The sequence below is a fragment of the Lutra lutra genome, chromosome 5 (genome assembly GCF_902655055.1).
Source record: "Lutra lutra chromosome 5, mLutLut1.2, whole genome shotgun sequence".
NCBI lineage: Eukaryota > Metazoa > Chordata > Mammalia > Carnivora > Mustelidae > Lutra > Lutra lutra.
In genome coordinates, this window is record NC_062282.1 from 60,351,769 (window position 1) to 60,375,630 (window position 23,862).

Consider the following 23,862-nt stretch of genomic DNA (forward strand, 5'->3'; position numbering starts at 1 on the left):
CTGGTATAAGGATTTGAGAATGTAGTGAATTGGTATTCTAAATATGCCCCAAACCCTTGTGCATCATGGCAAATGCTCAAAGAGCATCAGCAACTTCTACCCAAGGTTCAGTGACTTGTATTGAACGTGGGTTAGTACCCTATAAATGTTACAGTGTGGTTCACCATGATTTCCCTCAAGATAGATAATGAAGCTTCTACTGTATAAGCTTCCCCATGGTTATAGTTTCCATCACATAAGCCCAGTCCTGGACTCCAGAAACACTGCCTCCTCTATTTGTCTCCTAAGCTCAGTGGTAATAGTGACTTCCCCTATTGTTAATCCTTAGGTTATTTTGCTTTGTGACTCAGCTTTTTCATCACCCATATAACCAATTTCCTGCAGTAAATTCCCTCCTTATTCCAGGTTAGATTCTGACTGTTACACCAATGAAGAAACCAAGATTCAGAGAAGTAGCCAATAACACAATAATTCTGTAGTTAGTATTCTTAAACAAAAGTTTCTGATTCCAGAGTTAAGCTCTTAATCTCTGCCACATATTTAGTAAAATTTAGTGAAATTCCTGGTGCTCAGTGCCAGGTGGTGATGGCCATGGGGATATGATGACAATGACTACGATGATGATGATGGTGGTACTGATGTTGGCACTGGTGGTGACCTTGATGACCACCATGTCTGACTGCTGTTGTATGTCCTTTGGAAGAGGTGTGCAGATACAATGTCTAGTTGTCACACAGATGTCTCTGACTGTGTTCCAGGCCTTCACCTACCACCACATCCAAGAAATCATGGTCCAGCTTCTTCGCACAGTGAACCGGACGGTCATCACGATGGGACGGGATCATATTCTGATTGTGAGTAGATCGCTTCCTCTTGTCAAACATTTCGAACTGTTCAGGGTCGAGGAATGGATTTTCAGGTCATGTTGAACACCTAGTGCTAATCATTACTTCGTTTTGGAGTAAAACAGATTTTTTTTTTTTCTTTGTCTGAGTTGGGATAACATGAGAGTCAACTCAAGTTACTGAAATAAAGCAACACTTAATCCTTGTCCACCAAATTGAGTGTACCAGTGGGGATGAAATGTCACTGGTAAAGACGGAAGATTGAGAGAAGCTTTTTATAAGTGGGATAGGCAAAATGTCCCCCATTCACATCCACCAGGATCCTTTCTTTTTGGACTAGAGTCAAGCAATGTCCAGTTTCAGGGTCCTGTGAGTTTGGTTTTCTAAGTGGATTCACTGTATGTTAACTCTGCCCACAGACGTTAGTTAATTCATCCTTGTTAAGTTTAGGTTAGCCTTTTGTACAAATGCTATATTCTGAAGATCAGGCGATTCCTGCCTCATTGTCTGATTATTTTCCCTCTCCAGACAGAGTCCACCTCTAACCCTTTAACCTTCGGGTTAAACCAGGTTGCTTTAAGCCACAGGCCAAAAACAATGCTTATAGGGGCCAGTCACCAATATAAATAAGTATGTTTGTCTATGTCACTTCTCGGCTTAAACTCACCAGTGGTTTTCCATCTCACTCAAGATAAACTCCAAACCATTACTAGGGCCTGAAGTGCCCTCTGCCCCTTTTCTCCCACACATAAAACATGATTATTTTTGCTGTTGGCTCAGTTTGACCTATCTCTGCCTCAGGTCTGAGGGCTTATTTCCTCATGTAAATCCGATCTTGGCTCAGGTGTCACTTAATTAGAGACACTTCCCTGCCCTGATTACCCTGTCTTAATAACCAGCACCTCTCCATCCTCTTTCCATCTCTGCACCTTACTTCTTTGTTTCTTAGAATTTATCACCACCTGAAATATATATATATGTGTGTATATATGTGTGTGTGTATATATATATATATATATATATATATATATATATCCCTTGATTGATTGATTGTCTGGCTCTGCTTGTGAGAAAATGAGCTCCAGGATGTAAGGATTTCATCTGTTTTATTCATTTATATCTCCAAACCCTACAATAGTGCCCTGAATAGAGTAGGTACTTGATAAATATTTGTTGAATGAATGAGCAAATGAATGAATGAAGTGTACCAGACAGGGACGCTAATGTTTAGTGAGGACAAGTGCTTCTTAGCTGTGATTGATTGACACCGTGTGGAATTGGGCCATACAGTTGCCATAATTTCCAAATTCTCAAGGGAAACTGAACATGTGAAATTCTCTGATATTTAGGTGTTGGAAGCTAATAAAAAATATATTTATAAACATTCTCTGATCCCCTGAACAGCTGGATTCAGCTTTCAGGAAGCCAGTTTGGGATCTCAGCTAGGTTTGGGATGTTGATTGTTCATATGCTATAGTACTCCTTCATGGATGCAGAATATAAGGTGCTGAGTGTTTTAAAAGTATTTTTTAAATAGCTGGGCAAACTCTGGAAAACAGTATGGAGGTTCCTCAAAATGTTGAAAACAGAGCTACCCTATGACCCAGCAATAGCACTACTGGGTATTTACCCTAAAGATACAAATGTAGTGATCCGAAGGGACACATACACCCGAATATTTATAGCAGCAATGTCCACAACAGCCAAAGTATGGAAAGAACCTAAATGTCCATCAACAGATGAATGGATAAAGAAGATATGGTATATATGTACAATGGAATACTATGCAGCCATCAAAAGAAACAAAATCTTACCATGTGCAATGACGTGGATGGAACTAGAGGGTATTATGCTGAGTGAAATAAGTCAATCAGAGAAAAACAATTTTCATATGATCTCTCTGATATGAGGAATTTGAGAGGCAGGGCAGGGGGTTATGGGGAGTAGGGAAGGAAAAAATGAAACAAGATGGGATCAGGAGGGAGACAAACCATAAGAGACTCTTAATCTCACAAAACAAACTGAGGGTTGCCAGGGAGAGAGGGGTAGGGATAGGGTGGCTGGGTTATGGAAAATGGGGAGGGTATGTTCTATGGTGAGTGCTGTGAAATGTGTAAGCCTGATGATTCACAGACCTGTACCCCTGGGGCAAATAATACATTATATGTTAATTTTTAAAAAAAGTAGCTGGGCAAAGATTTGATCCCAAGAAGCAGCGGAGTAACAATTTTCTTTAGACCCATTTGGTTCTGTTCAGTCATGTCAATGCATGTTTACTTAATGTATACTGTGTGCATTTAAAGCAGTGGTGACATCCATAGAGAGGGCCAGCTGGTCAGGTGCTCCTGCCTTCCTGGAGCAGACAGCTGTGTAAATTGGTCTTTGTCATTTGTCTCACTTAGGATCCTTCCACTTTAGAAGTACCACCATTTCTTACTCGGTTACAAGCTTCCATATCTGTGGTTTCCATAACACCCCTTAGATAAGCATTTTATGACCTCTCTAATCTTTATTCCTTTTCTTTGGAGCCAGACCTAAAGATGATCATCAATCTATTTGGGTCATTCTGTATATAGCAGGTCTTAACTCTCTGCCTGTCCTTTAGAACAGTCATCTTTTAAAACAGTGCGTGGATCATAGGAAGTGCCAAGTAACTGGTGTCTTATTATTTTCCTTTCTATCTGGTACACTTGATTTCTCTGTCCCTTTGCATTATCGACACAGGCAAGTGAGCATAATTTGGCCCCCATTCACTACAGTCTGTTATCTGAGCCTTCCATTTGATGCTTTGCCTTGGTTGCTCATCTTTCTAACACATATTCCTCACTGCTATCCCATTAATCTTTGCCAGGACATTCCCATACTCTGGAATGTTCTGTGGGTCCCTACTCTCTACCAAATTAAGTCTTATGACCATTCTCAGCTTCTGTGATCTGGCCGTAACCACATTTCTCAGCTTTTTCATCTACTTTTCTCCATCCAAATATTTAACCAAAATGAATGTCTGGATGTTGCCCAAAAATGCCTGGTATTTTCTCACTCATGCTGCTTTCTTTGTCTGTAATTCCTTAGTATGCCATCTCAATCTGTTGAAATCCTACCTAGTCTTCAAGGTCTAGCACAAATACACCACTCTGGATGGTGCTCAAATCTCACCAGCCTGGTTGGGCACTCCCTACCTCTTCTAAATCACACAGCACTCTTTCTTCCTTTGCTTGCTTGCTTTTAGTTTTATTGGAGTGAAATTTGCATACTTTAAAATTTAACCATTGTAAGGATTCAGTTAGATGAGTTTCAGTAAATTTACAGTGGTGCAACCATGACGGTAACTCAGTTGCTGACATTTCCTTCATTGCGGAAATTTTCATTTGCAATCTGTCTGCATCACACCCTTACCTCTCCATCCCCACCCCAGCCCTGAGCAACCACTCTTCTACTCTCTGTCTCTATAGATTTGCCTTCTTTGGACATTTCATGTAAGTGAAATTATGCAATTCGATGTCTTTTATGTCTGTTTCTTTTCTTAGCATCTTTTTGAAGTTCATCCATATTTTAGGACGTATCAGTACTTAATTCCTTTCTTTTTTTAAAGATTTTATTTATTAATTTGACAGAGAGAGAGATCACAAGTAGGCAGAGAAGCAGGCAGGGGTGGGCGGAAAGCAGGCTCCCCGCTGAGCAGAGAGCCCAGCGTGGGGCTCGATCCCAGGACCCCGAGATCACTACCCGAGCCGAAAGCAGAGGCGTTAACCTACTGATCCACCCTGGTCCCCCAGTACTTAATTCCTTTTTATTTTTTATTTTATTTAATTTATTTAATTTATTTTTTTAAAGATTTTATTTATTTATTTGACAGACAGAGATCACAAGCAGGCAGAGAGACAGGCAGAGAGAGAGGAAAGGAAGCAGGCGCCCCGCTGAGCAGAGAGCCTGATGCGAGGCTCGATCCCAGGATCCTGGGATCATGACCTGAGCCGAAGGCAGAGGCTTTAACTCACTGAGCCACCCAGGCATCCCCTTAATTCCTTTTTATTGCTGAATAGTATTATACTGTATGAATATGGCACACTTTGTTTATCCACTCACTAGTTGAGGGATATTTGAATTGTTTCCAACTTTTGGCTATTATAAATAACGTTGTGAATATTAACATAACAAATTTTGTGTGAACATATTTTGATTTCTCTTGTGTGGAAATCTAGAAGTGGAATTGCTAGGACATATGGAAAGCATATGTCTAACTTTATAAGGAAATACCAAGCTGTTTTCCATAGTGGCCATTTTATATTTCCATAAGCAATATGAGGGTTCTAGTTTATCTACACCCTCACCAACACTTAGTATTGTCAGTCTTTTGGATTGTAACAATTCTGATGGATTTATAACAATTCTAGCGAATGAATTCTATAACAATTCATTGTGATTTTAATTTGCATTTCCTTAATGACATTGATTTCCTTAAAGACTAATGATGTTTCTGTGTACTCTCTCTCTCTCCGTCTCTTTCTCTCTCTTTTTTTTTTAGATGTTGCTATCTGTGACCTTACCATACTAACTCCTCCCTTATACCACAGAACTTTTAAGGTTTGGGCCTTTCTATAAATTGGGGTAATAATAGACCTTCCTCATAGAGTTCCTGTGAAAAGCATTTGCATATATGTTTCTTGTACATAATATTCATTTACTTATTCATTCATTATTTTATGAGAACCTCTTATATACTTAGCACAAAGACTCAGAAATGAGTAGCATGGTCTGTGCTCTCAAGGAAACCATGACCTCCTTCGATGGGATGTCTCTCAAATACCTCAGATTCACTGTGTCCCAAACACAGCTCATCACCAGCCCATTAGAGCCTGCTCCATACTCTCCTTTCATTCAGGAGCCCCATTTATGGTACTGACCTCCTAGAACTGTAAGAGCTGCCTTTGATTGCTCCCTCTTACTCACCTGCCTGCCCTTCTAGCCTCCCACTAAATCGGGCTGTTTTCTGCACATCTGGCTTCAGTCCCTCCATACCCGGCTCCCCCATTTGCCCTCAGAGCCCCTGGACATTCTCAGTCACTGGGCTCGTTGTACTTAGTCTGTGATTTTCTGTCTCTGTGTTCCAGCCTCCCTCCATTTTGTGGAGGCCCTTGAGGGCAGGGACCATGTTTTACTCACTCTTTTATCCTCAGCTTCCGCAATAGTGCACCTGGCATACCATGGGTACTCAATAAACGTTTGTTAAGCAAATGAATGAATGAAATAATACCTAGAAGTGCTGTGTTATTCCATTCCTTCATGTATTTGTATATGCCTTTCTCTCGGATTCGGATGCTTTTCCTTCTTCAAAGAATGTTTTTTCTAAATATCAGGAAGCCATATCTCAGGGAGCAGTACAAGGAATTGTCTGTTCATACTTTTCCTGTTGCCTGGGCTGATTCCAGGAGCCTTGCAGAGGTTCTAAATTGCAAGCTGTATCATTAGTCTCAATGACTCTTGAGTTTGTTGGTGTAATTATAACAATGAGAGTGCCGAGTGGGGAGTACTGGAGGTGTGTAGAAAGCTTACCTCAGTAGGAACAGGAACATGCCTCAACTAGAAGGAAGAAATAACCAGGTTTTTCTTAAGATATAGCTTCATTTTCATAAAATAGTCCTTTCCATCACTTCTTAGAATAAAAATATCTCCACCAAATTAAAGAAAATGACGTTGGAAAGCAATTACTCAGAGGTCAGGAGTCCCTGTCTTACTGCTGAAGGCCCCAATTTAATTTCAAATTGAAGTTTGACAAGGAGAGAGCCCCATTCAAACCATCACTTTCAATTTTCCAGATACAATTTTTATTGGTCAGTCTCCATTGCTTGGGAATATTAAACAATTAATATTTACAACAAACACCAGACATGGCTAGTACTTCTGAAATCCTGAAAAGGCCTCGACTGGTTGTGGGGTGGCTGGTTGTTGGTATGTCATTATGTGGGATTAAATAGTAACTGCTTTTTTTATTTGTAGGAGCAGAAACATTATAAAAGGTATTAGCTATTAAAATTACAGGAACCATAGGGCTTGGACGGATCGTTTCTTGTGCATAGCACATTGTAATTATCATTTGCTAGAAATAACTATTCCTGATTTTTTCTGTAAATTGCTTGCCTATACAATGAAGTGTTGATGGTGACAAATGAGCAGAAGGAAAATTTTACAAAAACAAAAAGCAAAATATTTTTTTACGTAACTGCTGCCCTCTCCTTTCTTTCCCAGAGTCTAATCAATCAGATATACATTTATTTTCTAAAGTTACCAAGGACTTTGAGGTTGAGAAAGGCAGCACAGTTTGGTAGAAAGGACATTTTGGATAAGAGAGAATGGGAGAATATTTTTTTATTCGAGTATAATTAAATAAAGTGTTTGTTACATTAGTGTCTCGTGTACAATACAGTGATTAAGCAATTCCATATATTTCTCAGTGCTCATCAGGGTGAGTGTACTCTTAATCCCCCTTATATATTTCTCGCATCCCCCTACCCACCTCCCCCCTGGCAACCACCAGTTAGCTCTCTGTCTTTAAGAGTGAACAGGAGAAATTTTCCATACTTGTTCTGAAGAGTCGGTTCTGTGACTTTATGCCAATGTCACCCTGCTAGACCTTGGTTTCTTCTGTGTGATGAACTCTAACATTCTTGAGATCTTTTTCATATATCTAAGTTTTCTGATTTGGCCAATGCCTAATCTCTTTTTACATCTTCCAAGATCCCGAGTCAGGGACATAAAACAGATTTTGCTTCAGGGGCCAGCTCTGATGGTTGATAATGGCAGCCTGTAGTACTACAATGAGAAACACTTGGAGACTACATCTTAGCTCAGGGGGAGGAGTGCTGATTAGGGATGTCTGTCATAAGTATAAGCTTAGAGAATAGTGATGTATGCAAGGTACTTGCAAATATTGTGTATTGTCCGAAATCATTGGTGTTTTTCTGGCCCAGTCCAAAAGCTCTTGTAGAACCAATATTCTCTTCCACATATTTTTGGTTCTTTTAAGAAAGCTGTGGTATAAGAACTACAATAATCTGAGTACTTAGCATTTTGCCAGGGAATTATTTCTATGTGCTACATATCATATTTTATCAAATGCAAGATGCACCATGATTTTCATGCCCATAAGAAAGAGAACATGCTACCAATTAAACTGTGACACAGTGGAAATCATTGCATTGATTGTAATCTTCAGAGATATTTCAAAAAAAAGTTGGACTGGAAATCCCTACTGTCTGATAGAGCACATCTTTGAGTCCTCACAGGTAACTATCATCACACACCCCATGGTTTGGGAGAATAGACTGATGTAGCACCAGAGGATGAAAGCACCATGGCCAAAGCCACACAGCCAGTGGCAAGGTGGGACGCAAACCAGGGATGCCTGACATCAGACCATGTGTTTGTTGCACTGTCCCATTGGTCTTGGAGCAGTGTGAGGAAAACCTTCCAGACTTACTTGTGTAGCTGAGGGGACTGGCTCAGGGAACCTTCCTTGGCCAGTGCATTCCACTGCTGACTGCTCTACAGAAGGCTGTCCCTTGTGTCTGGCCTCCTTAGTGCTGAGGATGGACAATCTCATAGGGAGAATCAACCAGGGAACTTAAACACTGCCAGAAATTCTTGGAAGGGAAATAATCTGGTAGTTTTGTTGAAATTGGGATCTAGCTTTTATTTTGGGTAATTAGAATAAGCCTGGGTGATATATTTTGGGCCTAATTACCCTGTTTTTTGCAGAGGAGTGTATTGAGTGATTAAATAAAGGTAAATGCAGTTGGCATCATGCCAGCTCTGGAAATTCAGAGCAGTTTGTTCAAAAAGGGAAAAAAAAAAGCTGGAGATCACCCCATCCTCCAGTGCTTCACCTCACAGTAGCACTGAAGACTCCATAAAACACCTGAGTCAGAGGCTCAGTCATTAAGCCTGATGGGTGGCTCAGTCATTAAGCATCTGCCTTCAGCTCAAATCATGATGCCAGGGTCCTGGGATCAAGGCCTGTGTCGAGCTCCCTGCTCACCAGGAAATCTGTGTCTCCCTCTCCCACTCCCTGCTGCTTGTGTTCCCTCTCTTGCTGTGTATTTCTCTGTCCAATAAATAAATAAAATCTTAACAAAACAAAACAAAACAAAAACATCTGAGTCATGCATGAGTCAGGCTTTTAAAGCTCTGACTTCACTTTCCAAATGGCAAATGGCCCACCCACATGACCACTCTCTGACATACTTTGAGCCCACAGACTCCAGAATCCTTGGGCAGGGGCCACAGCAGGATAGTTAATGCCAATTCCACCCAACTCTGTCCCATGGAGAGCAGGCGACAATCTAGGATATGCGGGTGTGCGGTTCCAAGCCAGAAGTGGTTGGTTGACTCAAGACATTCACTCAGCAACCCAACACTTTGTTAATAAACAGTATTTCTAATAAAGCTGTCACATATTGAGCAAATAGTCTGTATTCCAGTCAGAGAACTAAGCACCCTATGTGTCTTACCTCTTAACCCTCAAGTACTCATATTTTACAGATGAGATAACTGAGGCACAGAGAGGTTGTATAACTTGCCTATAATCATACAACTTATGAGTGGAAGAGCCCAGATTTGAACTCAGGCAAAACTGTTTACAGAGTTCCTCCTTTTAAATAGCATATCGTGTACTCCTAAGACCCTAAATTGTTTTTTGGGCATCAAATATTTTAAAAGCGATAATAAACCACTTTGCCCCAGCTGCTGCTCTGCCAAGACCATGCAGTCTGATGAGATGACCTATGTGGCAACTTTCAGAAACCTCTGAAATGGCGCTGGGTTTTGGTGGCTTTGTAATGACAATGATATCTTTAGGATTGATCTCCTCAATTCTGGGAACCTGTAAAATCAGAATAAGAACCTTGAGAGTTGGTATTTATGAAACACCAGGTTAAACAGAAAACAAAGCTAGAATGGAGATGCAAAATTATCTCACACCTCCTTCTCCTTTTGTGTGCAGTTTGTCCCTGCACTCTTGAGCAGACTGCCAAGTTCTAGGTCTAAAGGCCTCTCAAATCCAAAGCTTCCCTCCACCACCCATGCCACCAACGCATGTCTGCCCATGACTATTTCTCACTGCTGCCACTGCTGCAGCTGCAAACAAGACATGCTGTCTCCTCTTTGTCCCTTTTGAATTCTTCATACTGTAGCCCATGTGGCCTTATAAAGTAGAACTTTCTGGTGAGAAAGCATCAATGGCCCTACAGTGGCCAAAGATGAAGGTCCAGCTGCTCACCATGGCCTTCAGTGTGTGCAGTATAATGGCCCACCTCTTTCCCCTGTACTCTTTACCTCCCATTCTTGTGCTAACTCAATGGAACTGCTCTGTTAATTACAGAATGTTCCTTTTCTCCTTTGCATTGCATTCCATTCCATTTTGTGACATTCCCTCTGTCTAGAATATACTCCTCTTACCTTTCTTTACAAAACCTCCTTGTAAATACCTCTTTCTCCTTCATGTCTTGGCCTCAGAGGCACATCTTGACCCATGTTTCACTCATGTAAGTTGGGAACCCTCTGCTCTCTTCAGCCTGAACCTGCCTCACATACTCATCATACTGTCGTGAGAACATTCTTCTTAGCTCTACAGAACAATGTCTTCATCACTTCTGCATCTACAGGAAACACTGGGTCCCTGACATCTAGGATGACCTCAGTGAATCCCTCTGAGGGAATGGAAGATTTCTGCTATTTATTTTATACATACAAACCATCATTCTTTTCCTTAACATTGTTACTATTATCACCCTTATGGCATGATTACGTTAGGAGGGTAAGAGAGGAGAGAGAATTATTATTGAATAACTGGACCAAATGGAAAGAATTGGGGGAAGGATGTATTTGTTTCTTCAAGGGATGCATATGTCAGTGATAATCACAATGAACATTTCTAGGATGCTTACTCTGTGGTGTGGCAGAGATGGCACTTTGAGGATATTATCACATTTAATCTGTGAGGTTGACAAAAATTATGATCCCCTCCCAGAAAGGAAACAGTGGTCCTAGGGTTTAAGCCTCTTGTCCAACATCACATACCTGAGAAGGAGGAAGATAGAGTCCAAATCCAAGTCTACAGAGTTTGAAGCTACCATTTTAAGCAGTTCACTGTATGCCCAGGACATTATTTTTCTGAGATAAAACTTGAGAAAGATGAAAAGACTAAATATGTATGTATGTATTAGGGGGAGATCAGGTTAAGAAAGAAAATAAACATTACACAAGAGACTTGAAATTCCAGTTGGTAAAAAAGAGGTAGCATCATTAGGTTGGGGTAGCTTGGTTGCTGTTTGTTCTGGTCATGCAGACGGTACTTATGTCCTGTGGGTGAGGAGGCTTTGTTTTAATAAGGATTTTGGCAGTTGCATGCCAAGGAGTACATGGCCTAAAATATATATGCAAAAAAAAAAAAAAAAAAAAAAAAAAAGAATAAGAATCTCATCTTCCAAGGAACCCATAACATGTGTGCACAGAAGTCTGTTATTAAGGTAGACTTCATGTAACTTGGTCTAGTTCTTGAATGGCATGAAAAATTTGGATAGGTGGCAAGGAAGGATTAAGGGTTTGTAAGAGGGAGCAGCATTTCTTATCTTATCTCCATCTCATGGTCTCTGAAATCTTCTCTCATTCCTCAAGATCATCTTTCTTCAGTGACCTCATTGTTCTTTGTCCATTTTTCAATTACAATGTTACCATATCATAATGGAATTTTCTTTTACCTATCTATGTTCCACAGTACACTAAGATTCTTGAGGAAGGGGACTGTATCCCATTATCTTTGGGGTTCCTGTCTGTAGGCCCAGGGTTGGCAGGTGGCAGGCATTTATCTAAGCTATGAGAGTGAATGAATGGAAAGAACACACTAATTGAAAGTACAGATTAATGTCTAGCTTTAAAAGAATTCTGATTTAAAAAATAAGATGAGAGAAGATTTGTTTCATGTCAAACTTTCATATAAAGAATTTTTATATAAAATTCCCAAATAATTTACTAGCCCTGTGTGGTAGAATTCTTTCAGACAAATTAAAGTTTCAGAGCTGGGGCATAAAAAGAGCTGGTTTCATTCTCCAAACCTTCCTTCTGTTCCATGATGTGCCACAGATGTGGGAATTAAGGGGAAATATTAGTTTCTAAATTTGTTAAAACAGATACTGCATGCTCCCTGGTCTGCCCAGTCAAGCAGACCTCTGCTCTGAGATCAGACTGGTCCTAGATAATAAGCACACTACCATTGCTGCTGCCACCATGACAGTCTTGCACATGGCGCCAGGACACATGCCTTGTGGTTCTACATGGGAGGTGAGTTGAAACCCTGAAAAAGCTGGTGACTGTGTTGAGGCCTCCACTGGCCAGCAGCATGTTTCTGTGCTGCTCTTGTCATCACCCAGAGAGGCAGGGGCAGAGACTGAGTTTGAGAACTGTAAGATGAGTACTTAGGAAATGCATGACTGGTACATCATCATCCTAATGAAATGACTCCAAATATCTCAGTGTCTTTCACTTTCTGTAAGTGGTGCTGGACAGATCTGATTTTGAACAAGTCATTTCAAGTGTGTTATTAAAGGTAAGACTTCACTGTATCTCCTGTACTATTATCTGGCACTAGACGAGAGGTCAGCCTTTTCTTGTCCTTGGGGAACTTTGGAATGTCTGCCATTTAGCTGTTGAGCACTCTTGTGCCTAACATTGCTTTTTAAGGCTGTGGAGTTGGGGCACAAGATCTGGAGTTTGAAAGGCTTTTGCTAGCTGGGACCTGGGTCCTTAAGGAGTAAGAAGGTCTTATTCCAGGGATAGGAAGTCTCTTCACTTCACAGCTCTGCTCCTCATTGCCCTTATCTGTAAAATAGTGTTAATAATAGTTATGACCTGTCAGTCCCACTGCAAGGATTGGATTGAATTTAAAAAGTATGTGTAAAGCTCATAGCATCCTATGTACCCACCTAGCAGGATTTTGGTAACTAAGAACCATTATTATTCTCCTTTGTTCTGGAGTCTCCTCTCACTTTGACACAAGGGTCGTGAATCAGATGACAAACTACTTTGTGGCTCTGGCTTGGGATCTCTCCTGGATTTGGGAAGTATTTTTGAGCTATTGCTATAGCTGGGCTGTGAATAAAGCCCCCTTGAGACAAAACTGCCTGCCATATGTCTGCTACAAAGGCTTGAGTCCCAGACTAGGAGAAATTCCATCACAGAATGTCCTTCCTTGTGGGAATGTTGTTGAGGGACTGGAGCTGCCCCATGAAAAGCCCAGTTGGGATAACCTCCAATGCAGCAGACTTCTCCTACAGGGGTCTGGACCATCTTCTTCTGTCCGGTACACGGGCCTTCTAAAGAGACTCGAAGAAATCAATTCTGTCAAATGACCCCTCAAGAGCAAAGCCCCTTTTTCTAGATTTATGCTACATTCATATAATGATGCATTTGCATAGTCATTAATTATTGCTGATGATTTTTAATAACATGAGGAAATTCTATGTCTTAAATATAGAGAAAGGGTCAGAAGACCCTAACAATGGCAAGAAAGTCATCAGGGACCCTGAAGGCCAGGGAGGGGAACACATGAGGCCCCACATCAGAAGCCCTGGATCTTCAGAGGTCAGGCATGAGGGCCCTGCTCTGAATCTAAAATTATGTCCATATCTTCTGCTTAAGCAACATATGATTTGTACATTTCTGTAACTTCACTTTTTCTAAAATGATTTTGCTTTCCTTTTATAATCAGGAAAAAAAAAAAAACCCTCAAACACTATTTCTTTAAAAATAGGAATTAATGAGATAGTCAAACTTAGTGAAGCATTTTCATGTATATAATTTTACTTTTCTTCTAACCAGCCTGTGAAGCCAGAAAGGCAGATGGTTTTATTTTAAAGACAGATGTGGGGGATGGAGGTGAAAGTGCTTGTTCAAAATTGTGCAGAAAATCAGGAGCAGAAGTCAGAACTCCTGGCCTTGTCCTGGTCTCTCTACCATGGACTATTTTTTCTCTTAACATTTTCATTTTCATATTTTCTCCCAGTTCATTCAACAAACATGTACAAAGCATTTATAGGATCTTGGGCAATGTGATAAACACCTAAAAGGCTATAGAGATGTGGATGACAATTTCTTTTTTTTCTTTTTTTTTTTTTTTTTTTTTGTGGATGACAATTTCTGTCCCCCAGAACTTTGCTCCCTGGTGGAGTTGTGCATTTCTGTCCCCCAGAACTTTGCTCCCTGGTGGAGTTGTGCATGAGAGATTGACAAAAGAAATGTCAAGATAATATAAGCAGCGCCTGTTCAAAGTGCCATGAGTACTCGGAGGACGGAGTGACTAATCCCATGGCAGGGGCGGGGGATGATCAGAAAAAGTTACAGAGAGGAGGTGACATTTAAATTGCAACTTGCTGTCTGCCATAGGAGGTAGCCCAAGCTCCCAAGTTTGGCAGAACTTGAAGGAACTCCAGCCTTCACCACCTCATACTAATAGACTCGGACACATTAATTATATCCCTCCAAGCCTCAATTATTCTTCTGGAAAATGGGGATAATTATAAACTACCTTGAAACAAATCATTTAATGGAAGGAAAGCATTTAATAACAGCCCATTTTATCTTCAAGAAACTGGAGACGTTATTATCATGATTAGTAGTAATATGGTTAATATTCATTCATTTCCCCAAATGAAAATTATTTCTCATAATAGATAGGTATCAGAACAATGTCCCAGGTAGAGGAAACAAAAGCTAAGTCACTGATATGCAATAGGTTCTGACTTTTTTGGAAGGTGGCATGGAGGCGGGCATGGGGAGTGTGTGTAAAGTAATAGGAAGTTGGGCGAAGCCTACTAGGTTGGAGTCAGATTGTGAGGAACCTTGTTTGCTGTAGGAAGAATGTTATGTTCTAGGATGGCAGCAGAGTGCTATTAGAGATATAGAAGCCAGGGAATGACCAGATGTGTGTCTTAGGGAGATCCCCAGGTAGCCAAGAGGGGCTAGGTCTGACAGAGCTGTAAAATTGTGAGAGAAAGTAGCCCTTTAAAGCCAGCACAGTACAGGGGTCTACATGGAACAGACAAGGGCTCATGATGGCAAAGTTATTCACAGTTAAACAAGGACCTCCTGCACATAAGACTTTATAAGGTGAGGAAGGCAGTTCCTACTCTCAGGACACCACATACAGTAGGGAAAGAAACAAGGGGAGAACTAGAAATAGCTATAATTTAGGACAAATAATCATCCCAAGAGAACAAGAAGGACAGCATTAAGAGGGTCAAAAGGAAGGGGAGGATGCTTGGGTGTGACATCCAGGTGCATGAATCAGAAAAGGCTGTGTGCTTATTGTCAGAATCCTTCCCCGCTCACTGGACCATAATAAGCTGTATGAGGCAAGGGCTGCATCTATGATTTTCTTGACCAGCGCAGAGAAGGGAATCAATAACTGTTGGAAAATAGTGATTGTGGACTGGGGTTCATCTGAGGTTTCCTGGCGCTGCTAGATGCGTGGTTGTAGAGTGAAAGGAGAGATCTATTCCAGGAAATCCAGTCTGGTCAGTGGTGAGTTCGTTGCAGGCCTTTGAATTTTCTCCCTTTGATCCCTAACTACAGAAAGCATATTTTTTTTCCATCTTGAAACAAACAAGCAAACAAAAAACAATGACAACAGCTCATGACGTCCCCTCTTCTCCATCACCCACCTGAGATGTCTGCATGTGGGGTCGGATTCAGTCAGGCTTCGGGTACTTGGTGTAAGAGTTACATGAACCACTCTTGATTTCAACAATTAGAATGATTCAGCCAATTTGGCTCAGGAGAAAGAAGGCTTTTGTGTCAGCATAACCAGGGTATCACAGTATCAGATGTGCTACCTGGGAAACCAAGTCCAAGCACCAATGGGAGGTCATTGTGTTTAGCTGATGATATAAAAAAATGCATATAGAGATTTTGCCAGGAGAAAAAAAGTACTGGTTTAATTTGAGTGAAATTTAATATAATATAGTTATGGATTCTGAGAATTGGTGAGGCCATTCATGATAATAAACCTCTTACTTGCTTTGGAACAAATAATCCTTTGGTGTGATGTTTATTGTCTTTTCATTTTAGTTGTGGTTTAAGCCAAGACAAAATGCTCTGCTCAATGTGCTTCTTCAGTTAGACCCTGTCTCCTTTAAATTATGCTTTGTGTAAAATGGACTAGGTCACATGTGATAAATTTTGGCATTTTAATGGAAACATTATAGAGAAAATAGTTAACAATCTGCTTTAATTTCAAAACTAATTTTCTCTTTCATACAGTAAGGCAGTATCTTGGTAAAATGTGCAAAATGCATTGGGATTCAATTACGATGGCAATTTGTTCTGAAACGAGGATAAGCTGGACTGTCAATATTCTGAATAAAGGTGTTGGGGGTTGGCAGTGAGGGTAGAATGATAGTGGCTTGATGTTCCTGGGTCCTGAGTGCCACGTGGACCATAGTAGAACTACAAATCCTGGCACATTACTTGCTAGTCAGTAGAAGGATGGATGTTCCTGGGGGGAAAGACAGGGCTTGTACACTCCAGTGGGATCATCCCCATATAAGAACTGTAGACAAGGAAAAAATTGGGAATCACTTTTTTCATGTCTATCCATTGGATCCAATTCATTCATTAATTTATTGCTTCAACAGATATTTCAATTCCATTGTGCTAAGTGCTAGAGATACAAAGATAAGCAAAAATAAGCAGGATTCCTACCTTAAGAAGATTATAGGCTATGAGAGAGAAACATGGTCATCAAAGAATGACACAAATATATGTACAAGGTTAACCGTGTCAAGAAATTTGAAGGAAGAATTCCTGGTGCCAGGTGAGGGTCCAGAAGGGGTATTTCCTATGATCCAGGGCAGTGGTGGTAGTAGTCTTAGAAAACCTTATGTGGGAAGCCCCAACAGAGCTGGAAACTGGGCAAGGAGAATGGCATAGTGTGGCTTATTCCAGGCAGAAGGAAAAGTGTACACAGACCCTTAAGGATGTGTTACCGTAATGGGTCAAAGGAAGCCAAGGTGCCTCAATGTGCCTGAGATGCATGCTTCCATGGGACAGGCAGGTGGGCCCTTCTGGGTTTGTAGTGACAGACCCAGTCTTACATTCTAAATTTATCAGGAAACTGAAGTGTGACATGGGTCAGATCTAAATTTTGTGGTGATTGCCTTTGCTTGCAATGTCTAAAATGTGCTAGAGGAGGAGGAAGTACATGTTGGGGGACCAGTAGGAACACACCTGTGGAGATCAGATAAGAGGAGGGGTTTGGAACAGGGTGGCAGTATTGGAGGAGAGGATGGTTATCTTGGCATCTAGCTCGGTGTGGCAGTGAGAACACCAAGCTCTAGGTTTGGTTTTCTGTAGGACCGAGGCCCCTATGGGAGGCAGGCCAAAGTCATATGTTTAGGAAAACTCAGGAGTAGTTATGATAGATGTGACTAATAGGAATTCAATCTGTAAGTTGGTTGAAAGATGGGAATGAAGTTGAGGTGAAACCCAAAAGGGCTTATGAACATTATGTTTTCAAACATTGTTTACGCCAGACATAAATGGTGTTGGTTGGGTGTGGATTTGTCCATAGCTCTTTTTATTGCAAGCCATGCTTTATGAGCATAATGATCGTAAAAAAAAAAAAAAAAAAAAATCTACGTTTCTTTGGACTTAAAAAAAGAAATGTGTTTTTGGTATACAGCAAATTGCCTTAAGCAGCTTGAAATGAAAGCCTTTTCAAGCAAAGGCCACGTTGAGACCTCTGCTCAGCTGGTGAGGCAGTTGAACCTGCCAGTCAGAAAGGGTCTCAGGTTTAGTGCCAGTGGTTCCTGGGACTGCCCTGGGTCGTGGTGGCCTGTAGACTTCCCATACTACTCCCACCACTGCATTGCTCCAGCACTGAGTTCCCTATTGCTGTGAGCACGCAGACAACTCATCTAGCTTTACTTGACTGCCTTGTGCTTAAAATGGCAAGCACCCAACTCTTGCAGTATCTTTCACCTCAAGGACACTTGATTCCACACAACAAGGGTCTTTCATTTCTGAGCTCTATGCTGTGCTTGATATGCCTGCATATTCTTCTGGATCACTGAGGACTGTGTCAGGGCACATTCACTGTCATGGTTTCTGGTCTTAATAAGAGTTCATTCCTTATCAACACCATTATTTTGCCCTGAGAAAACCTAAAGCTTGATTCTGAAAACCCACTACAGACCCATGAAGGCATCTTGCATCTTCTCTCCCAATTTACTTCAATCAGCAAATGAATGGATATACAATTATTGAGCACCCATTGTGTGCTCTACATTTGTGCTCAGGACTTTCATTCACTTAAGTCTCAGACACCCTTGTAAGGCAAAGGTTATGTTCAGTATTATAAGGAAAGGAGTCAGAGGCTCACAGACGTTAACTTTCCCAAGCCACTTAGCAAAAAGAAGGTGGCAAAATGTGTCAGACCCAAGACTTCTGATTCTATACCCAAGACTCTTCCCACCTTAAATTGGTAAACAAGCTGGCTTTAGATGGTTCATGGACAATGAAGGGAAAAAAAAAAATGAATCACATGATGGGAAAGTTGTTTTCCTTTCAATTCTCTCTCAAACATTCCGATTAGTCAAGTAGAAAGTGTGTTTGGTGTTAAAGTGGATTTAGCATGTGTTGAATATCTGCTAATCTCCCCCCCCCTTTTTTTTTAATTTGACAGACAGAGATCATAACTAATCCCCCTTTTTAACACTCAAAAATTTTAGCAAGAATTTAACAAAATCATTTTGATTCTATCTTCTCTTTTTGGAATATAATATTGGTTTCCTTATGATGGTGATATAAAACTATCTTTTAAGGAAGAAAATTAGAGGAAAAAAATTTAAATGTTGAATAAATTATATTGTATGGACACAATAATGACAAAAAGTCATGGAAGTATATCCATCTGAATGAAGCTAGGACATACTCCATTCATTTAAACCACCTCCTTTGCTCCCAGGACATGTGGGTCTTCATGTAATCACTGAGGCACTAAGTTCTAAATGTGTTCATTGTTGATTTGTTTTTCTGGGAAAGATACAGAAGCGATTATAATGAAAATTATCCCTGTCACTAGAACCACTAAGTCGTTCTTCTTAAGTTTAAATTTTATAACGCAAATCAACCCAAGCTAGTAATGGAGTCTTAAAACCTAGGAAAAATATGTAAGTTTATTGCAAAAGATAATATCCCATTTAAAACAGTTTAGAAATTTACAAAACCTTACATTGGTACATAGTCTTTAAGAAGGTGCTCTATAGATGAACTGGTATGAAGTTCCAAGTATAGTGAGTACCTATTTTTTTTTAACTACAGAGAAAGCAGCTACATAAACTCCTGCAACTGAGGTTGATGTATCGGTCTTTTTCCCTTCAATTTTATAAAAGTAATTTTTGCTAAATTAATATCTCTCCATGAAACCATATAACCTCAAGTACATCATTTCTGTAGAATATCATGGTAGATATTACATAATATTTCACAAAGAAGTGATTTCACATGGAAGGTGAGTATAGAGATTTGGCATATGGATCTGCATGTTGTTTGAAACATAAAGATGATCATTTTTCAGCAGGAAGTTGTTTACTGAACCCATTTCCTTCCTAACTATTTAAAAGTTTCGATATCCAGAAGAGACCCCTCCTTCCCAATTTCAGGTCGGTGGCCTGAGTAGTGCTGTGTTGTGCTTTGGTATAGAATTATCATAGCCTCATTTGTTGTTGTTTTGTTGTTGTTGTTGTTCTTGAAATGTCAACATTTTCCAACCCCAATTTCATTTAATTCAGTTGAGGATTTATCTCAGGTCCCCAACTCAGTGTAAGTGTATAACAAGGTGAGCTTCATTATCCAAGGATTGGATTATCCTTTTTGGGTGAGTTTCCTCAGACACCTCTTCATCATTCCAGGCTAACTCTGGCAAGTGATCCCACTCAGCTTTGGGTTGTTCTGTTTTCTGCTCATTTTGATGTTGGAATGTGCACAGAGCTTACAAAGTAGGTAGAGTAAGTATTTATATCTCCATTCAAGAGTGGACAAACAAGTCCTGAAAATGTAAGCAATTTGCCAAGGTTAGTGTAATAGACTGTTCTGTTGCCTGGGTCTCTTAATTCCAGGAACAGGATTATTTTCATTCTAGCAAGCTACCTGAGAATACAAATTAATTTGGAAATTAGTATAAGCAAAGCAAATTAAGATAGAAGCTCTACAACGAGATAAAATTATATAAGAGATCCCAAATTATCTTGTTTTATTAGATTATCCTCTGTGCTGTTCTTTTCCACTGTTGGGGCCAACTGAGAGTTGATTGTGTGGATACAGAAAGATCTATGGCTTTTAGCCAGTGGTAGAATCTCTTATTGAAATGTGACTTCTTAAGTATGACAAGTGTATTTATCTTAATTCCAACTTAGTGTTATGTATTCCGGTCTCATTTTGTGGGTTTAAACATTACACTAGAAACAGAATCAGAACATCTTGAATGACATTCCAAGACTTAAATAGTGCAAGCCGAGAACTCTTTGCCAAATTTCCCTCTCCCTCCCACTGAAATAGCTTTGTGCACTGCAGTACGGTGACAGGGAAAGGTGAAGTTGTCGGAGTGGTTTGCTCAGTTAGTCTCAGTTTGCAGTGTGGTACATACTTCCTACATGCACTCTGCAGACTCTAACTCAGATACCTGATCTTCCGCAAAGGGGATTATGAAATGCCTTCTTCACTGAATGCTTGCTGAGCTTTAGGATCCCTTTTCTAAGCAGCATCAATGCAACCACAGCCTGGTAGAGAATTTAATGCAAAGGATGCAAGCCTTTCCAACCTACCCCTTATCCCCAAGAGTATGTAGCAATTAATTCTATTACTTTAGTAGTTTGTTCAGCCATGCAAGTTTGACTGGACCCACATGTATGAGGGTCTTGCCAAAAGAATGAGTCAGACTTCAAAAGAATTCAGACTTTGGGAAGGAAAGGTCTTTAATACTAAAATGGAAAAAACTATATATTCTCATCCCCAGTCCTGCTGCTTCGTCAATCAGGTGACCATCACCTGGTCATCACAAAGGGAGATTATGAAGATTAACGTACTTTGGAATCTATCTACAAGGCTGTTGCTGGGATGAATGAACAAGAACCAGTGTTGTGTTTTATCTTAGTCTTATGTTACTGGTAAGATGAATGGACAGACAAGCTGCTGGATCTCGTGGTCTTAAATATTGCAGGGACATTAACTGTGGGATCTTAAAGTCCAAGCCCAAACCAGGTCCAAATCATTTGCTGACAGATCTCAGGCCCAAGGCTGAGAACATGATGGTTTATGGCAGGATCTGCAGCAGTTACAACTGCAGGATAGCCATACCACCAAGCTCCTTAAACCCTGCGGTAACCTCACTCTGCCACAGCCTATAAAGCTTACATAGCATGAGATGACACATCCTTGATTTGCAATCTAAGGGCTAATTAAAAATGAAAATGACCCAACCTACCAAGTGACCTTGCATTTTTATGCCCTACCTACTTCTGTTGTGCTTCTATATGCCAAAATCTTAGAAAACTGTGGTTTATGTATCTCTTTTTTTTTTTCTAGAGTATCTGCTTATAATGCTCCTCTATCTTCCTGTCATGCACAACATTTTTTTTTTTTTCTTTTGGGATGATGTACCCAGGATGGGAAAGAAGTGTTTAGCATCATGGAGGTGTTGGAAATGTCATAGGGTTTTGCTCATGGTGGGAAACTAGACTCTCAAAGGATGTGGCCTGGTCATGTGTGACAGCAAGCTAGGCGAGTGGTCACTCTAGGGTCCATGAAGTCCTCAGCAAGCAGCATCACTCAATTCAGGTGACATTAGTGGTCAGGTGTCCAGCAGCAGTTAAACCAGCCCGAATCTTTCCCATTTCACAAGTCAAATGGCTAACCACCTGGGGCCTATGCTAAGAAGTAGAGAAGGCCTGAGGGCAGTGGTTTCCCCACCTTGTGGAGGTATCTGGGGGAGGCAAAGGGAACGGACCCAACAAGCTCAGATCCACCAGAAGCATTTCTTCTTCACTTTCTTGGTCTTCCTCCTTAAGTCCTGTTTCTCAGGGGCTGGGGGTTCTGCTGGGGACTTTGGTGGAGGAGATGCCTCCTCCACTGGTTCCGCTTCCTCCAGACTCTGCAGAACTTCATGGAACCTGCCTTCCTGCTGCCGAAAATCATATTCTACACTGAAAAACAGAGAGAAGAAAGGAAAGTAAATTCAAATCAGCACATACTGATTTAGCATTACTGAGTGTCTGACTGACATGGAAGAGCATAGGCTTTGAGATCAAGTCCCACATGCTTAGGTACCTACTGACCTTGGGAAGATTGTGCCACTCCTCTCAACTCCAGTTCCTCATGGATTGAACTGGCACCTGAAATGCCTTCCTTTTTTGGATATTCTTAAGTCTAAAAGAGACGTGTAAGATAGCAGCCTGATAGTAGGTGCTCAGTAAAAATTACTCCAATCTCTCTTGCACATTTATTTAATGTTATTGTTAGTTATTTTTATACATTTTACACAAAAACTCCCTCATTATAGAAGATTTAAGTAATACAGACGAATATACAACAAAACTGATGACTCAATTTCCTCATCAATAAAACGGACACAACAGCAGCAACAATCTCAAAGGCTTTCTTTGGAATTAATATGTATATTAACTGAGAGAATACAAAGGAAATACTTACAGCAGTACCTGGCTCTATGGAAGTAAAACTTCCATATTTAGTAGCTCCTATTAGTGTTGTTATTAATATCATTATTGCCATTATTACAACAAATACATTATGCCTTACTCTTTGCCTTGCTTCTCAATTTAATAATGTGGCTTGGAGAGCTTTCCATATACACTTACCTCAATGTAGACATATTTAAATACTTTCCTTTAACACGTATTTCTTAATCCCCACTTTTTCTTTGCTATTTTAGTGTGTGTTTTGGAGTCATTAATATACAGACCCCATTGTATTATCTGTACACAGATCTGTGAGGTAAACATGATGCATTTGGGGACCGGCAGTTCCCAGGAGTTGAGAAAGTCAGAGGTCAGGAAGTACAGAAGCTCTGGTTTGTTCTCCAGTGGGGGGTCACACTGGGTACTCACACTTCCCATGCCCTTGAGGGCTTGAGAATCAGGCTTGCAGGTGTGTCAGAGCTTGTCAGCTTGATTCATAACTCTGGCTCAGTTTTCCCATTAACTGGAAAGCAGGGCCAGAAGAATGAAGCTTGCAGATGCCTCTGAAGGCTGTGCATGGGCTCTCTCTGCCCTTAATTGTCCACTTTCCACCCTAGGAGATTTACTTATGGAGGACTTTCCACTGCCAAGATGATTAGAAGAAGACTCTTAAGCTCTTAGCTGTGTTTTCACCTGGTTTCATTCTAGAGGCCTCAGATGGCCCAAGATGAGTAACCACTGTAGGAGAGTGGAAAGTGGAGGAAATGCAGAGTCACAGAAACAGTGTATTCTCTTTGCTTGGCAAGGAGAGAATTGAAATGTTTCATATAGAAGACAGAAGACCCCCACATTGGTCTGTGATGTGGCCATGACAGTCCGAAGTTTTTCTACCCAGCCAGGGATAAAAAGGAGCTATCGTTAAAGGGACCCTTGTCCTGATCTACTATCTCCATGTCACATCACAAGAGACCCAGTTTCAGAGTAGGTGCTGCTGGAAAGGCAAATCATGATTGTCACACATGACTACTGAAGCCCCCAAATGGGCATTCCAAGCTGGAAGAAGCTGAAAAGTCAGAAGAGCCAGACAGCATGTTTTGTAGCCAGACTGATGGGGTGTCAGTGCTTAGGGAGTATTAGGAAGATGTTTCTGATTATTTTGTTTCTGCATTTTTCATAAGCTTCACCCAGATTTTCTTCTCCTTGGTGTTATCCTCTCTTTTTCCATCCCTCCCTGGTCTCTTCTATAGAGACATACTCCTGGCTGGATGACCTATAAT

The 23,862-nt window shown here is 40.7% G+C and overlaps 2 protein-coding genes across 5 annotated transcripts in view; one reads left to right on the plus strand and one right to left on the minus strand.

The window, feature by feature from the left end:
- The window catches only part of DOCK2 (dedicator of cytokinesis 2), a 411,678-nt gene that overhangs the window by 181,988 nt on the left and 205,828 nt on the right, over positions 1 to 23,862 (plus strand). Inside the window, exon 27 of the mRNA XM_047729407.1 lies at positions 759 to 854. Within this exon, the coding sequence (XP_047585363.1) occupies positions 759 to 854 (96 nt within the window). The remainder of the gene's footprint in view (positions 1 to 758; positions 855 to 23,862) is intronic.
- INSYN2B (inhibitory synaptic factor family member 2B) overlaps positions 18,883 to 23,862 on the minus strand; it is a 115,671-nt gene continuing 110,691 nt past the window's right edge. For 3 of the 4 annotated variants that reach the window (XM_047729409.1, XM_047729408.1, XM_047729410.1), the window contains one exon: positions 18,883 to 22,093. In XM_047729409.1, coding sequence (XP_047585365.1) covers positions 21,907 to 22,093 — 187 coding nt within the window. In that variant the 3' untranslated portion in view covers positions 18,883 to 21,906. The remainder of the gene's footprint in view (positions 22,094 to 23,862) is intronic. The other variant, XM_047729412.1, reaches the window with a different exon arrangement.